This window comes from Sinohyriopsis cumingii, chromosome 14 (assembly GCF_028554795.1).
Source record: "Sinohyriopsis cumingii isolate HCF-2022 chromosome 14, ASM2855479v2, whole genome shotgun sequence".
NCBI lineage: Eukaryota > Metazoa > Mollusca > Bivalvia > Unionida > Unionidae > Sinohyriopsis > Sinohyriopsis cumingii.
In genome coordinates this window covers 86,034,526-86,053,825 of record NC_142974.1, presented here as the reverse complement: position 1 = coordinate 86,053,825, position 19,300 = coordinate 86,034,526, and the positions used below count along the sequence as shown (strand labels likewise).

At 33.7% G+C, this 19,300-nt stretch overlaps 1 protein-coding gene across 1 annotated transcript in view; it reads right to left on the bottom strand.

Moving 5' to 3' along the window:
• Positions 1-4,588: 4,588 nt before the first annotated feature.
• Positions 4,589-19,300, bottom strand: part of LOC149784299 (uncharacterized) — a 95,158-nt gene continuing 80,446 nt past the window's right edge. Inside the window, exons 10-16 of the mRNA XM_089932974.1 lie at positions 16,935-17,033; positions 16,299-16,472; positions 15,734-15,882; positions 13,165-13,257; positions 12,557-12,620; positions 8,324-8,481; positions 4,589-7,556 (exon numbers count right to left, since the gene is read on the bottom strand). Of these exons, the coding sequence (XP_089789100.1) occupies positions 7,425-7,556; positions 8,324-8,481; positions 12,557-12,620; positions 13,165-13,257; positions 15,734-15,882; positions 16,299-16,472; positions 16,935-17,033 (869 nt within the window). The 3' untranslated portion in view covers positions 4,589-7,424. The remainder of the gene's footprint in view (positions 7,557-8,323; positions 8,482-12,556; positions 12,621-13,164; positions 13,258-15,733; positions 15,883-16,298; positions 16,473-16,934; positions 17,034-19,300) is intronic.

Below are 19,300 nucleotides of genomic sequence, written 5' to 3'. Positions count from 1 at the left end.
TGTATTATTATAAGTTACAATTGTAGTAGGAATCATTCATATGGCTCAAAAAAAAAACATTTTGAAAGAAAGAACAGAAAAGGGGAATAAGAAGGAGACTAAAAGGATAATATTTAGACGTTTGTTGATTTATTCTTGGAAATTTAGGTCATAGTTGTTACAGACTGAAAAAGTTGAATGATATCTTGATTTGATTGATAAAACAAAATCTGTAACATTTTGCTCTCGTGTACCAAATGTGTTAGTGTTAGCAATGAATGTAGCAAAGCGGGTAACATTAGTAGTAGAGGATTCTGTTTTTCTTTAAAAATATAATAAATCATTTAGTTAGAGCCATATTAATTGAAATATTACGTTTATTAAATCATGTACGGTTTTAGGGATTGGGCCTTCAATCCACATTTAATACCGCGCACATGTGCCTTGTAAATATTCTCTTGTTGAAATGCACACTTGTGGTGATTATTATGTACTGAAGTTACCTCTGGATGCATCGTCTTAAGAAAGTGTACAGTTAGGTTGTGCGCGTCTTCGCAAGTGATTATCATATGTTTAGGTTGTTGATTTTACACGATTTTTGCCGAAGTTTCTAACAACCCATTTTATTGGATAGGCTATTTTTCATCATGCATACAATATATCTTATTACGTACTAAGCATATTCAAAAATTGACAGCCCCTGTTATTTGCGTGGTTTTCAAAGTGATAACTTTTCTCATGATAGCTTATACATGCAGGGGACATAATCCCGACTTGAATGCACCTCGTGAAAACAGGGTGAACAGGCCCGAGTATTAATAACATACCTGTTATGCACTTTTAATATTAGCTTATCTGCCCCTGCTTTGTTTTGTCTTTGTGTGCAACGATGTTTTGATCTAATGCTCACAGTTGTCATAATACATATATTTACATTAAATAGGGTTAGGCAAGGTACAAAACTGTTGGATATTCCTGAATTTAACGTCAGTGGTCTAGGTAAAATGCACAAAACACTGGAGAAGCTATTTAATATCAATGTTATATCAAAGTATCCTTAAATTTTATTCCCTAATCCCATGAAAGTAATTCTTACGAAAATGCATTGCCATTGCAACTCTGGTTGGTGGCCTTTCCTATCATATAAATTCTGTCATTGACACAAGAGAACCAAACAACAAATTGCATGTATGTCATTTCCACGTTAGGCCTATTAATTTCAATTCAAGCATAGTACCGTTAAGCATGTACAGAAACCATAAGTTTTAAGAAATGGATTAATTTATGGATCAATGTTCAAACGTAGGTATTAAAGAAATAGACGTTATTTGAAATTAACGAAATTTGCAGGCTTTTACAAAAATATAATCCCACACACAGCTTCTCATCATTCTAAATACTAGTGGTTGTCTGACTGAATCGAAGATACAGGTCTATTTAAACTGATTTGTGCCCAGAAGATAGTATTGATCGATGCATGGATTCCTCTCACTCTCTTTTTTTCGGGGAGGAGGAGGTGGCGCCGATGGATAGAGTAGCAGTTTATTTATTAAGCACACGCTGGTGGCAGATATGAGTTTCCAAATTCTTGTTATAAGGGTGCGTTATGTAATTTGCAGAATTGTCCGGATTAAAGAACAATATATTTAAAAACACACAAGTTTGGTCAATTTCGAAACACTTTCATCTTTCTGCTGGGGCAACTGTCCCGTCGGCGCGCAAGAAATTATTGATCACCATTGTCATCACACACCATAGGTCTCTGAATCCGTTTAACAAATGCGATCCAGACTAACTTTACTTTAAGATAATTAATTTAGTTGAATCAAAAGCATCCCGTACAATAGTGAAAAGAAGTCGAACATGTGCATTATTATCATGTTTTTAAAATACTTGTTTAATAATCCTGTAATTGCGCCTCATGAAATTACTACGAGCAGAGATCGTAATAACCAGCGATCTGTGCATCCATATATTGTTTTACTGCAGTCTCAGCTACATCAATGTAATCTTTGCATATAAAAACAACCTTCATCACGGTGACTCTGATTGCCTCTTTTTCAGTGATTTCAGCCAGAGTTTTAGCCTTACAACTATACTTTGAATGTCCACGTTAGATGTTTGTAGTTTACACGTTCGGCCTAGAAACCTCACAATGTCACCAGGGTCGACATCATCAACAACAAGACTGGTAAACTAAGTTAAATCAGCTTTGATGGCAATCCTATTCAGATCCGCATTATCGCTCTATCTGGTTCAGTAACGTCCGTAAATATCAACTGACATATTGAAGGTCCTAAAGTCGATAAGTGTTTGCGGTGATGGTGAAAGATCAAGTGCACACAACGCTTCCACAACAGGATGATCCTTGGTCCATCCAACCGATCTTGAATCTTATAGTTGAATACGGAAATGATTAACGACTATTTTGTAGTCGGGCTAAATACCTTAACGTGGTGGTGCAAGTCTATACAAGGCAAAATGAAACAGACGATTCGGTGTCACCACTAATGTATTTCAATGAGTACCTGGTCCCGTTATAAACTTCACGTTAGCGATGCCGATTTCGCTTGTTCATGGTACCATCGATGCAAATTCATTTGGCATATATACGCGACGAAAATACTTTGATGACTATATCATCGCGAGAAAATCAAGACTTGTTAATTTCCTTGTGGCCGTCTTCGTGTTGCATCAACTAATCGAAGAACTCTTGCCGCTTAAGAAATAAAGTTGTTTGGGTAACCACACAGTGAGGATTCAAATTACGTTTATTGGGGAAAGTTTTAGTATACCTTACAGTCTTTTTTTATTTTTTATTTTATGGCGTGCTTTATTTACCATGCTGACTTTCACAAAGGCCGCCTTCACGTCATGATAGGGCATTCTTTATAGATGTAACAGGTTTAATAAAGACTTTGATAAACTCTATCAATTTTCCATTGGCACAAGAACCCTATTCGACCACCCGCATCATTCAACAACAAAGTATTATCAGAAAGAATCACGGCATAATATCGATTGCCGCCAGAGGGATTTGCACCGACATCTGCCTGAAAATATATTTCAACAACGAGTTGTCTGAACAGCTCCAGGTGTCCCAATGAGAGGTGTATTGGGTACAGAGAAAGCAGACGGGACGAAACGAAAACGTATTAAATATGTTGTTACGATTGCTAGTGTTATTAACACTTAACTATCATTGAAACGGCTAGCAGAAAGTGCAAAGATATCGTACCGGACATCGTGGACAGATAGGTACTTGGCACCGTTGCATTCAACAGCCTATTAAAGTTCATCAGTTTCAATACAATAATCATTGCTTGATATTACATGAGTACTTGCTTCTTTATGAATATACGATTTTACAGACAGAAAAGCGGTTTAAGCCAAAACAAAGATATTTTGCAATTACAGATCCAAACGACACAAGTAAAGGTGATGTCAGTATTTCGCCAACAGCCAAGAAAGCTTAAAGTTAGCAAGTCGATGTATGGCTCAAAAGGTAAGTACATCAATTAGTAATGTAGCTGTTATTTTTCACCGATACAGAAAACTAATTAGGGATATATAATCACATATTATATTTATTTTAAATGTTTTGATTGTTTCATTTTATCAATGATTACTTTAATACAATCTGTTTAGGTCTGTTATTTTGTTGTTTTTTTTGTGGGGGCTAGAGACGAATAACATTGGGATTCTGATGGTGTCATTAAAAGAAATAATATTCACCATAGTGTTGACCCATCATGTGTTTTGGAACTGATTATATGTATTTTGCTCATTAATTTGGTAATACTATTGCATAAAGAATGTCGACTCCTTGTACAACTAAATCTTAGGTTGAACAATCAACTAATGAATTACTAGATACTGTAATATTTCGCAAATTTTGTTGTATTTATCTAAAGATCTCTTTCGAGCCATAATTGAGATATTGGTGATTTTGAGTATTGCTTGTGCACAAGGCACACGAATTGTGCGACACATATATCTCTAGATGATCAACAAGAACTGTTACATTATAACACTAGTATGTGGTCAGTCGTGCTGGAAATTGTTAATGGATAATATAGTGTATGCTATTATTTTAAAGATGGGATGAATATAAATGAAAATTGATTGAGTTTATTTTTTGTTTTTCTTATATTAAATACTAATTGGCTGACTCTTATTTGGAATTACGCATTCTCTGGTATAAAATTCCTTTGAATGAAAAATGAATTTCTAATGAAACTACTATACGAAAATATCAAGAAAATAGTCATAAATGCCGTAACTAAGGAGAAACAAGATTTAGAATATACTAAACAAAATCTAATAATTTAAGAACTTTTCAAAAAAATGCTACTAAACAATTTGTCGAATTTTTCAACAAAAAAAAACCTGTTGATATGGTTCGAAAGACACAGTCTGACAAGGACAAACTGAAATAGAAACCAGTGTAAAAATATAATCCGGATGAAATTGAGTAAAACGACAATCTGATGGTTGGATACCAAATGTTTTATTAAATGGAAAATGTTTTTTGTTTCAAGCCATTGGTCAATATTTAATCGCAATTGTTGAGGTGCTACTGGTTCAATGCAAACGCCTGTACAAATTATATTGAATGAGGTACGACCTACTCTATAAGTCGATCAAGCTGGATAAATATTAAATGTTGCCAATATGATTAAAGACAAAATTCAACGCTTTAATCCACGTACCGATCATTCAGGTAACCTTGAACTATAACCAGTCGCGTTGTAAAATTCACCCATACGATTCGAACATTACCAGAATAGTGAACAGATGGATGGTATTCTGCTCAAGTTCATCTCGGTAATCGAATGTTGCCTTTGAGAAAAACCGATTTTATCAAACAATTACAATATATAATCAATGATGCAGTTACTCAAACGTATTATACTGATATATTATCAGATATGGCTCGAATTTGAAAAGATATGGATTCCTTAACACAATATTTGCATCTATCAAAACATATAAAGTTGTGAGAGATTTTGAATCAATTCCAGAATATTGAAGAACAAAGATCGAAAAAGAGTGACTGAAAATCACAGAACGTCAGAAACTGACTGGACATATATTTAGTCAAATCCTACACATAAAGACATTAGTAATATGGATGTCTTTTTTTGTCGGACACTGAAGACCCAACGAAACAACCTACTTGACTTAAATCAACGGCTGTGTTACCGCAGACGGCTAGACAGAATGTGAAAGGAGAACCCCAATAACATAATGAAGGGGCAAAATTTTTGGACATGGAGAAGATGCATACTCGAGGATTAGCTCGTCATATTATTCCGATTGTTAAATTGTCTACTTCAAAAACTGATTTTAATGAAACGAATGAAAACAACCCAAAGGCAAGTACTTCCCCTGCTGGTTTTCTCAATCCTGCAACTTGTATGGTATTCTTCAACGGATCAGGGGATGACTTTTGTTAATACAAAGGTAACCACTGGCAAATTGTATGTCTAAAATAAGGCTGGAGTCATTCAGTATCTATGTGAATGGAACAAGTATCTGGGACTAATGCACGTTGTTACTCAACAGTCATATAGCATATTTTATAAGCAAACATGAAACTTTGCTGGACGTATAATGACAAAACGTCGTGATTTCGTTGCATCCAGCAATCAAATTTAAAACTCGCTGCAGCAGTGACATAAGCCAGAGAATGCAGACATTGTAAATCTTAATGTCACGTTAGAGATGACACATACAGAGACGACATATTGCGACAAAGACAATCGTTCCACTAATAATGATGATAATTATGAAGATTTAATGATGCAAGATTATACAAGTTAATCCAATGTTACTATTTTGTTGTTGGAACTGTGGCATTTAACAAATGTTAATTACATGAATAAAAGTTATGTACCTCACACGTTATTGATATAAGATCTATATTCTTAGTCTACATTCTATTATTTTGCTATCGATCAGAGTTTTCCCCATTACAGGCACAACCTGCAGAAGATGTCAGTAAGAGACAGGGCAGTATTACAGCCACTTGCCATATAGACAGACTAAGGCGTTTGGCGTTTATTATATATTTATCGCTCAAGGCGCTGTTGAGTATATTAAGAGGAGTTGAGAGTGATACATCAGGCGATATGGTATTTCGATATGGCCTGTGGCTGTACTACTGTCATGTCTCTTACTGGCAAATTTGCAAACCAGTGTCAACGTTTTGATATCCTTCCATGTAAACCAATAGACTGTCACTGTCATAAGCGCGTCCAATATAACTGACTACTCTAATTAGAGCAATATTTCTTCAGAATGTTTCTGATACTAGTTTAACAGCAATGAAAGTCAAGTCATTTCTAAGTTGTCAAATATAATCTTACTAGCAGTTCGGTCATTATCTCGATATGTATTTCGAAACGACACTAGCACAAGTTTTCGTAAGGTAAGATCATGTTGAGTACTTATTTGCCATTATAAAATGTTCCTGAATTGTATAATTTTTCAGACAGAACAAACGACAACACGCAAGAGTATTATTCAACGAATGAGACAACAAAGGTATCACAACGTTAACTTTTTTTATAACACAATTCTACTATCGGAGGCACATGAACCACACAAAACTGCATCGTTGGAGTTGATCTCTCGGATTAATGTGACTGTACATTTGTCCCCCACAATAACTATGCGAATATATCTACAAAACCTAACTAGGAATAGCACACCAAGTCGTAATGAGTATCTTTGAAGTTTTCTCCAACGCTGCCCAAATCCACCATTAAATGCTTTGTTATCAACAGCGATTAAGGCTGTGTTATTAGCACGGTCGGACGCAAAAGCAGCGATAGCAGCAACAACTGCCGTATACTTTTCAGAATCGGAATTGTTAGTCGTATCATTGATAAACATCATGGTTGTACCCGATCATATCGAGTAGTCATCACTATCTGGCGAGTATATAATCATCGTGGCAATGTCGGCTTGGTCCAGATATTTTGCTACGATATTAATTACAAACATCTATTCAGCTTAAAACCATTATATAAGCATTTATTAAAACATGTGTTTAAAACATCACAATATTGTATGTTGATACATCACAACATGTAATTTTGGCAGTTTCCGATATTAAAGCATCTAATTCAAATTCAAATGGAGAAATAAAATAAAGAATATATCTTTATATTATGAAATATTCTCTGCTGCCATCTATGCTTTTGGGATAAGATATCTGTGTAGAAATGGCTACAACAACAATGCAAATCTCTAACCACGATTTCATCCGGAATGATCCGAAATGGAGAATATAACCATATATTGTTGAATCATATTTGCTAGAAACAAATTTTTCATCAGTACATACAGGGTAAGCGTCAATAAAGTTGCAGATGAAACAGAGGAGAATGTTGAGGGAAAAAATGTACTGGTGGAATCCTTGTGTCTGCTCTATGGTTTCATCTTGTCTGCACATTTATGCTGCAGGAAACGATTCTTTGATTAAGCGGCTGAGTGGGGCGGAAGTCATCAAATATATATCTGTTTGTTTGGTTCGCAAAATTCTGATGGATGTACCTGAACGCATTTAACTGAAAAGAAAGTTATGCTCACATCTTACGAACTTCGTATAAGAATGAATGTCAAATAAGCACATCTCAAAGTCTCCTTTGTATGTTAAATTTCAAATAAAACTCTATTACTAATTTTTCTAATGATCGTATTTACTTATCTATCATATAGATGTTGCTTCCCAAAAGTGATTGACTATATGGGAAAATATCATAAATGAACTACTTGCATATGTATCCAGCCATCAAACCATTCATACATAGATACATTCATATATGCATCCATCCATTTATCAATCCATCCATCCATGCACGCACGCACGCACGCACGCACGCATACATACAAAGATACATGCATACATACATACATACATTTATACGTACGTAAGTGATTGCATCCATCCTTCCATATCTCCATCTATCCATACATACATACATACACAAATACAGGCATACATACATACATACATACATACATACATACATACATACATACATGCATATATACATACATACATACATATATAAGAAAGCCGCAGTAGCTCAGCTGGTAGTAAGTAGGATTCGCTATCCAAGGGTCGCTCTTTATATACCAGCCCAGATCACCGCGCAACGATTACATCGTTGTGTCCTTATAAGGCGCTTAGCTCCAGGAATAATATTGTGTGTTTTCAACCAGAAATATCAGTTTTATTTAGTAATGAAAATTTGAAACATTGACGAAAGAAGAGAAAACCAACAGCAACTAAACAACTTGTACATTTCTTTAAGTCGTGTTTTATAGTTACCTGTTGTTCAGAAATCTCTATCATTTCATGGAATATGAACCAGTTGACACTTTCATAGCAAGGAGGAGTAGTTAGGCTGCCATAGTAACGGCAATATGTGTCCAGCGTCCTCGGTAGAAGGTGGCGGAAGGAAAACGTTTCTAACATTGTGTGGTTACCTATAAAATAAGTAATAATTGTACTGTACATGTCATATATCGTTTATCCAAGATCCTTATGAGAATTTTAGTTTTCGTTATTTATATTCACTCATGGCATACTTTGTATTTATCCTTTCAAGTGAATATAAAGGTATTATCAAACTAATCAGGAAACGGTCTAGGAGGGAGCGAGAGAGTAATGATCACGTGAAAGGTGAGTGTTGTAACTTTGTACTATGCCTTTTCAGTCATTAAATGGTCAATTGCCGAAAGGCATCATATATTAAGACAACATAGCAGGTTCAATAAATTTCAGAAGTGCTTTCTTGTCGAACATAATACTACATCGCACTGTGCTAGGATCATTTGGATAGATTCAGTCTTTACAGCAGTGTCATTAAACGGATGCCAATTGAAGGATTATCTGTAATATTTAAAGAAAAAGTGAAACGTCCACTCGGATAATAAAACAACTAGAATAAACAGGCGATATGCTAGTGTGTTTGGCTAACTTACTCATTCACACAACGTTTGTGTATAGCAAACTTAGAAACAAAGCTAACCTTGTTGATAATGTAATGTTTAAGATGGATAATTTAGAATCCAAATAAATGTTTTCCTGTAATTTTTCTAAATGCAAAGTTTGAAACAAATTACACAGTGAACTAAAGACGCTGATTTATGATCGATTTATATCAGCTACTTTATTTTTTGCACATGTATACCATACAGGTTAAAATCTGAAAAAAAGTTTGAAAATGGAGAAATCGTTATTTCAATGTGTATCATAACAATAATTTCTCCTGAAACTTAAACAATCACAAGTTGAGTATTAATTTGGTCTCTAGCCTTGAGTCAATCACTTCTTTTGAGGTAACTTCGATTACTAAATGATTCCGTTATTAATGGCATTAATTTTTCATGCATTACAATTCAGTTTCAAACATACATGTGTGTTTTCACTAAAATCGGTAGTCACAGGGGTCACTATTGAGGAAAATAAAATGTAATAGTATAATTGATACGCTTTGCGGTCAAAGGGGGAATTTAACAATACGTTTGAGACACATTGTAACTACATGTGATGTCCATGTTAAGGAAAGTATATGCATTGAGGAAAGCTAAGATGCGTATGAAGGTACGTGGTTTAATTAAAATGTACCATGATGGGTAGCACAGACTGGTCCTATTGAATGCTCACTTATGACCCAGTTACAGATAACAACCGCACCAAAGTACACACATATTTTGTCCTCAGCTCAGAGTTAAACAAATTTGTCAGAAATTAGATTAAACATTCTACATTAGCCGTAATGCGTTTGTTCTCTTGATATGGAAGGAAAGCCACATTTTTTTTTTTTTACATAGCAAAGCGAACCTCTATGCATAATTGTGTCTTTATTTAACAGAACATATTACAGCATATCCCCCACTGATATGCCTACTTGTGTTGTGTAATAAATATATCAGAAACTATCCACATTTGTACGTGTATGTACATTCTAACGAAACACAAATCATTCCCACCTGCTATTCTATTTGTTTCTATTTTTTTCTATGAAAATTGAATAATTTATATGAAATGCTAGCATGTCCTTTTCATGAATTGTATGTTTGAGTGTGTTTTCTTAACCAAATATCATGCCGCAACTCCATTTGCATGTATGACTGTCTTTCTAAGAACAAGGTGTTATACCCTACTAATCGTTGTGTGAGTAATTGTGCTTGTAAGAAAAATCATATGACATCATACTCTTTTTCCTATGTATCATAATCTGTTTGAATGAACATAAGATCACACCATACATTCGTTTTCCATTTATGTGTAAATGCCTATGTAGCAGAAAATATTAATTTTAAAATAAAACATCAGCCCTAGCGAACTTTATTGTTTTATTTTGTATTTATATAACAGTATCATGATTTATAGTGTAATTAATTTCATAACCTACCTAGTCTATCAAATGTAAGTCTATCAGTAATGTCATCTTGTTGTTTTGTTGTATGGAAAATAAGTGTAAGTGTCATTCAATATTAAAATAACATACATACTAAGGCCAACATACAGACTAAGGCCAACATACATACTAAGGCCAACATACAGACTAAGGCCAACATACAGACTAAGGCCAACATACATACTAAGGCCAACATACAGACTAAGGCCAACATGTATACTAAGGCTAATTTGCAACCTTGGTTTGGACGAAGTAGATTACTGCTGCACAGCCTTTAAATAGTTTCCCACCTTGTACGTTTGGTCGTTAGCAAATTATGTGTGTTGGGTAACTTTACTACAGCTGTTTAAACGTAGACTCTTTCAGCATGCCCCTTATGCAATTACATCTTTAATCATTATATGAATACAGTCATTATCACATCAAATAAACAAGAATATATTAAAAGTTTTAAGTTGGAATATCTACATGGTATAGGATGTATTCGCAAATTAAAGCGGCATATAATGTTTAGTTATTTTTGTAGCTGTTGTGGTTGTTGGTAATATCCACATTGACCAGGTCACACCACACATACATTTTTGTGTACATGCCAAGGAGTGAAATGGGAAAAGTCTCAAAGAAAGTATTCAAACAATGCTGTGAAACGTCATTTCTATATTGATGTGACGTTTCCGTTCTATCGCAAATTATAGTTGTTAATTAAAACACTACCCCAACGTTGTTGTTGTGTTTCTTCATAAATGACACCAAAGTAGACAATTAAACAGTAATTGAGCCTATCCTATTTTTATTCCTAAGTATGAAGAAAATAATGATTGGAATGAAACAAATATCACACCACTCTCACATTTTTGTGTGCATAGTTGTGCATATGTATGTCAAAATTATTGCTATGAAGCAATATCATACTCTACCCCCATGTGTGTGTGCTAGTACGTGTTTCTATAGTAACATAAGTTTTTGTGTAACATTAGCTATATGTTTCTCCCATCTAAGTTCCATGTTAAGTTGCGCAATTAACTTGGACACGTGACATAATGTGAAAACGGGTTTTATTTGCGATATCATGTTCTCTGCAACTAAGACATTATTTTAAAGAGACGAATACTTAACAAATTTAAGACGTCTTGATTACATAAAGTTGTAAGCTTGCATCATCACAAGCGAGAAAGCAAGAGCATCTTTCAAAGACATGCTGAGTCATTGTAGACAGTCTTTGCTATGAGAAATTAACAAAGGGTTCCATATTATCCCGTCCGTATTAAATTACCGTAGGGCTCCATAGTAATTCGTCCCTGTTAAACATGTATTTCCCATAGGGTTTCATAATCTCAGAAATGTAATGTTAAATTCAATTGAGACCAAATAGTGCCCAAAACATAATGTTCAATATATTTTCCACAATAGCAGCCTATTACGTGAAATTGTATTATCGTCCCATAGCGGCCCACATACTGCAAAATAAAAGCCCGTCCTCCACTACACACTCATCCCACCCCATAGTGGCCGTTATGTTATAGTAGTATTATGTAACTACTTAAACCATACTCTTTGATAAAATAATCAACTTAAAAGCAAGCATATTTTAATATTTTTAGAAACCATTGCACGAACGTGCATGGTATTTTCTTCTATGTTTGGATATTTATATATATTTACGTAACGGTGAATTCAATAAAGATGACTAATGTAATATTTAATAGACACGTCATCAATGATGGATTATACACCTGTGTTGGATCATAAGTAACGTTCACTATCAACATTATCTACTGAGGTCATTTGTCACATGTGCCGGTATGTGAGGGACAATATCATTCTTTATATTCATAACTTAATGTGAACGGCATAGACTGATCCGAAGATGTATTGTGAAATACGTTTAATGTACAGACGTTTATGACAGGACATTATATAGAATTATTGAAAACATAATGATTAAATTCTAGGCACATGCATTGCCATTAGCATTTAACACATATTTTGCAAATAATAACTTTATGTCCAGTATGTTCTCGCCATGGCCTATGTTTTACTGAACTACTGTGAGAGGGTAGAGCTAAGCCTGCCTTCCCGCAACTTGATGTGTATTATAACAGCATAAATACTTGTTTAACAATCTGAACACTTACCTCTGTACGGTACTTTCAATAAATGATTGATGAGGTCATCTAAGTGAATGTTGTGACGTCCAACCTGAAGGAACAAGAATTAAAGAAGTACTATTTATCTGATAGGCACTGGCATTCACGCATATCAAATATCGATTTGTTAGCTATGATAACTTTTCTGCCTCTGACTGATTCGGGCACTTTGAAATGTTTTCTTCTGAAACAAAATAGTTATTTTAAAACAATTTAGTTTGTGAATTCATAAACATTGACTAATATAATTGAGATAGATGACTTGTTAATATCTTAGAGAAAATGATACGCGATAACAAGTTAGGATTGAGAGAAAGAAGACAAAATATGCCAGTTTGAATAGATGAAAGCGGTACAAACAAATGAAACAAGATATATTACATATGGGAACAAACGTTGGAAAAACGAACAACGAAAATTAAAAGAAAGAAGAACCAATATATTTCGTATTGTTAAACGTTCTACATTAGAATTCATTATGGCTTCGAAGCATGCGAATTATACAAAACGTCCGTAGCAAAGAAGTAGATTTAGCATATGAATAAGAAGATTTTTTTAATAATGAATAACGATGTACAGCCATATAAGAACCATACCTTGAACAGAAATGCGAGCACAGCAAGACCATCATGTTTATCAAAAGCTTGGCTGTAACTTATGTACTTTGCACTATAATGTACAATATGCATCTGAAAAAGAAATGCGATCCCAGAAAACTTCTACATACCAAACATATCAATGTATCGTGTGGTTCACATTACAGGACATATTATTTATCCGAAAGGTGGAGTTCCTACATTCAGTGAGGCAGTCATAACAATTGATGGTCGTACTATGAAATCGTGTCATGGTTTCTTTATCTTGATAAAAATGTTTTACAGATTTGAAATTACTGCCTGGTACGTATATTATTTAATCTGTCTTTAGCGTTCATACAACTGCGAGGAGTGTATATACTCCAATTTGCCATCAAATGATACACAGCTGATATCTGCAAATGCACAGGCAGATAAGGGGAAGGTTACTAAGTACTTTTCTTAAGACCGAGTTTTGTTAGTTCCAGGAAATTGTCACAATGTAATATTTTCAGTATTTGCTTGACACTCAGCGATCTTTATTCTCTCTATCTTTAAGTTCAGATACATGAACAGCAGTTTAATTGTTCTCCATATATCATCAACAAATACATGATAGCAAGATGTAATAAAAGTATTTATATTTTACTGCATTTGTATGGGAACATATCAACGCGTTTTTTCCGATTGATATTGCACGAACGTTGGGAGTACAGTATTCATCCGAGAAAACGAATTCATACTTTCCCATACAATTGCAGTAACCTTTTTAATATATATTCATTTTCTTATTCTACCTATGCTCAATTATAAAAATTCACTACTAGAAACAACGTACTTGAATGTATGCTGTATTCAAAAGTAAATACTAAATCTTAAAATCATCAATACACAATAATACTATTTTATGCACATAGCATCGCCCAACGACCTTTGAACTTCGTCACAGGATCAACAGTAATTTAAAAATAATTGTCGTTTTCGTCTACTTCGTATTATAATTTAGAATCGTATTGTAAACGAACGCGCATTTCATTTAGTCTGGAATGGAATGATTTTAGCTTTTATGTTGATCAAACTCAATTCTGCTTTTCTGATTATGCTGGACTGGATTGTTGGGTCAATTCATTGCAATAAGGAGAACGTGATTTCAGTTTGAAATGTACTCGAAATACAAGTACAGTTTCGTTGTGTATCAGGCTTTGCAGGACATGTCATCTGGATTTCCAGAACTAAGAAAGTACATTTTGATGAAACTCAGTCTGCATAAATGTAAGTATATGTATTACCATTCATTTTGCCTTATCACTTTCATCACTCTGTTCAAGTGAACCAAGCCATGACCTGTAGTATTGCATCAAGTACAGTTATACGGGAAAATTGCAAAAACTGCTCATGTGTGACAGTCCGTTTGGACAGAGGAAATAATGCTTTTCGTCGTCATGGCTTAATGGCTCTGAGGCTCTTAGGTTGCCTCCGAAACCTTCGGTTGCATTTTTTTTTCTCGAATCTAGTATTTTGACATGTGAGTTTGCATGTTTTTTGTTCTTTTGTTACGATTTAATATGCCTTTGTAAATTCTCATAATGCAGACCAGAGCACCAAAGGTTCACCTTCATTTTGTGTACAAAATAAATTCTGGGCATGGTTTGCTTTTCCATTCAATAGTAATGAAAACAGAAGCCGACCATGTAGCCCAAGCTTATGTTGCAAAATGTGCGGTAAGAAGGTTACATATCCCTGGTATGGAAAAGTTCATGTGCAATTGAACCAGAGCATGTACACAAATAAGTAAGGTGTAATTTAGGCATCTCAAATCTCACCGCAATAAAGTGTAGAAACGGTACGTCCATATACTTTTTAGAGTCAGCTACTGTTTGCATTTTCTTATTGTCTTTGTATCATCTCAAATACAGTCCCATACATGCATTTAGTATCGTTATGTTTGAACTTGTGGTGGATTTGGAAGATTTCCTTATTCCCAAATTTACCAATCCACTAACTAAGCAAAAAAAAAAAAACTACCCACACACACAGGTTAATGGGTACAGGACGCAACCATAGGGTAGCAATTTTGAAATAGAGAAAACGGCTTAAAAAATAATAGGTATTTTTAATGATATAATTGACCCATTGCAAGTAAAGGTCAAACTGTTGTCGATTTTCTACAATGGTGTTCCACATATCCTACGCACACAACTAAATAGATGAAAACCCGTTCACTTGTTTCTTCTGTAATGCCTTTGTGTTTGCAAGGAATACTCCAAAATAACAAAATCCCAGAAGGATGTGTGGTCAACGCAACGCTCTGAACTTTGTATGTGTATACTGTGTTATGACTAGTGTTTATTTTGGACGTGCTGTATGATCAAAATTAGAAATGAACTCAGTTACGGAAGCCGTGACCAAAACAAAATGTTTTCGATTAACCAAGGTATATAATGTCATTCCAAGTTTGACAGTTCCAAACTTGATGCATATTTAAGGCAAACGAAAGTACATTTATATCAATGTCGAAGAATGTTATTAGGTCATGTTTTTCGTGTGTTTGCATTCATTAAATTTTGATATAGATTTACTTTCTCCCTACCTCCATAGGGAAATATTTTCCATCGATGGCATGTTCGGATCCACGTTGATCCATCTTTCCCCAATGAAAATGAAACTGCTTTGCTATGTAAATATCTGTCAGACCTCCCCCAGTAATAGAACTGGGCTCACCCTGAAAATCTACCTCGACTGCAAGGAAGACACAAAGATGTTATAAACTGATCCCTTTCCCACTCAATTGATAAATTTATGGTGAAAGTATGCTTGATCACAGGAATTCGAATTAATATTTAAAAAAGTTTCCTTCCAGATGTTCTTTAATTTTCAAGTTCTTTCCTTGGATTTAGTTATGTTGTCATGCTGAAAAAGGAATCTTCAGTACATTCACGTTGTCCTGTTTATCACATAATGAGACTTATAATACGATATCAAACATGATTTGATTTTTACATAGATAAGTTGTTGTCTATTTCTACTAGCTATAAGAAACAAAAACGAATGAGTATTTTTTATCCGTACATACTATGCAACATATATTTGTATTAGCATTTGTAATCAGTGATTAGGACTTCATATTTAAAAAAATAATACAGATATCTGCTTACCGGTATACCCCTTATTTTCTAAACGCATTTGCAGTTTGGATGGTGAGTCACAACCTCTCATGTCAAAAGGAACTAGAAATTCGCTATCCACGACAGACTCACTCGTTAAGATGTTGACGGGCGATTGGCGCAATCCGGTACAATGGGGAAAGTTAAGACCCCAATAGCTTGGTCCTGAATATAATACAAATGTTAGGTCTTATGAAAATTATCCCCAAAAGTTACATTAGTGAGCCATTGTATAATGTCGAGAGTAAATGTAAATTATATTTTCTTTGATAATACAGGAAACACAGCTCATCATACAATCAATATTTACCTAAAATATTTGTGAAAACTCCTATCATAGAACTGAGTGCTCGAACCATCCGTTGCTTCAATTGTTGACATGTGTAACAGTGAGGTCTTTGTTTTACTCAGTATGAAATATTTCCTGATTTCATTGGCATTCCATATATTGCAAGTCATGTAGAAAATAAACAAACTTGACCCAAAAGAGCAAACTTATTTAGTGTGTAAGTCAAAGTGTAAGCGTTGAAATTTGGTCAGAATTTCATCTAAATTATCTATAATTAACCATGTTTGAAATTAATTATTGAATGCCAAAATGTAGGCCTCAGAGGTGCAGAATATTACCCCCTCCCCCCGTCCCACTCCCAGACACTGAACCTTGACTCAATTTGAAAATGTCTGCAGCTATACTTTCAATGAATATATCCTTGTTGACTTTTATACCTACCAAAGAAACCTTAAGTAGTAGAATTTACCGTCTCATTTGAGACGACTTGGACCTTAATCAGCTTTACATACTTTGCATACTTAATGTATTCATTACGAACCTCATTACTTGACGTGTACATTAGAATTAAAATTAAAGAAAATGCTAGAATATATTTTAAAATATGAGTCTAACGTATTAGAGATTTCATGTCTCATAACACAATTAATAGGTTGACACAGTTTAGCAAATTGATACAAGAAAGGAACAGTTATCACACTGTTAATTGTTCCTGAATAGCTTAAACAAAGCAATTTACAAATTCAGAAAAAAGAGCATAAGAAAAAGTAAAATATAAAACAATTAAACAAACAATAAATGTTAAATAACTAACAGATTTAAGAAACAAAATGATATTAATTGTGTATTAATTTGTAATTGTATAAAGTAAAATTATTAAAACATTAAGAATAAAAAAAAACAGATAGAAAAGAAGAAAATAAAAGCATGAACTGATTTAAAAAGAAAGTATTATATAATAAACTAAATTATAAGACAACATATTCTTAACAAATAGAAATTTTAAAAAATACGAGGAAGATTAAAAAAAGTTTAAAATATGATGCTCTTAAACAAAATACAAATTAAAAACATTAAGAGCAAATAAAATTAGGAAACTTAGAGCATATATTATCATGAGAACCATTGGCACACATTAAAAATTCAAAATGTTTGTTAAAACCAAAATAAAATTGAAACTTAGAATTACTAGCTATTATAAATTATACAATTCAAACGTAAAGCCCATATAACGATATTTCTTTTCTCTTTATGTGCACCTATACAATGATATTTGTGACAGAATATTTTGGTGTGTTTGTATGAATCTATCGTGCCAATCACAACAACATCAATAATAATAATAATAATAATAATAATAATAATAATAATAATAATAATAATGAGAAGAAGTTGAAGAAGAAGAAGAAGTAGCAGAAGAAGAAGAAGAAGAAGAAGAAGAAGAAGAAAAAGAAGAAGAGGAAGAAGAATAAGAAGAAGTAAATAGTAACAATAATACTAAAATCAAAGTATTTAATTCTGAATTACGCGAGAAGCATCTCGTGATATAGTAATATCATGAGCAATGACATTGGTCTTCGTTGTTTCCAGAATATCAAATGAAAGTGAGCGAAGAGTAAATGGAGTGAAGAAATTAAATTGCATAAAAGGAAGAAGCAGGAGAAGAACCAGTTATATAGTAACAAATAAAATTAAGATATCTAGAATATCAAAAGAACATCATGTGAAAAGATTGCAATTTCATTGTAATTCCTATTCCACGAGAATGTAACAAACATAAAGGAAGATAAAATAATAGTAATGTTATTAATATTATTAGTAGTAGTTGTAGTAGTAGTGCATCGTTATCTGGATACAGCACACTCGAATATATCTCCCACAAAACAACTACCTCCGCTTTTAAATGCTCACTTCCTGGATCTATATATAAGTTCCACAAACAAGATATTGGATTAATCGTTTCATATTGTCTTTTAATTTGTTTGTTAGTTTTTCCTTAATTCATATATTTTTGATCTTTCAGAAGGTAGTGATGTTTACTCTGGCAAAATTCACCTTGTTTTGTTTAATATGTTCTGAATGTTGTTACTTTTGAGCTAATTCGAGTGCATTTCTACTCCAGACAGCTGACTGTTTCACTATTACAACGTATTAAATCAACAGTGCATGAACGTTGCAAACATTACCCCTTTCTGCTTGTTCTTAATTCATACTCCTTCACTCTTGCAAGTGAATTGCAAATTTTCTAAGCACAGATACAAATAAACATGTTTACCTTCAGTATTGGCTATATACTACTTTATTTACCAAAAACAAAAATATTGTCTGCTTGGCACTCAACTCAACTAATGACTAAGTCAATCACACAATATAGATATAGAAAATATAAATTCAAAGAGAAAAGCCATCCAACAATACAATTTAAATACCCATAACAAGTTACTGCCAATATCTCTTTAACAAATTTACCTAAAGAGGAGATTGACACGTTTCCGGTTCCCTTCCAGTTTTACCGCCTTGACACGTCTTCGCGAACACAGTACTTGCCTTTCCAAGTAGTCGCGTTGAACATTTTTCTATTACCTACTTTCGGAACTAATATATAAACAACAGGAGGGGAAGAGCAAATATATATTCAATAAAAACTAAATCTAGGTAACCTGACGTATAGTGATTTTAGGATCACGGAAAATATATAACAGAT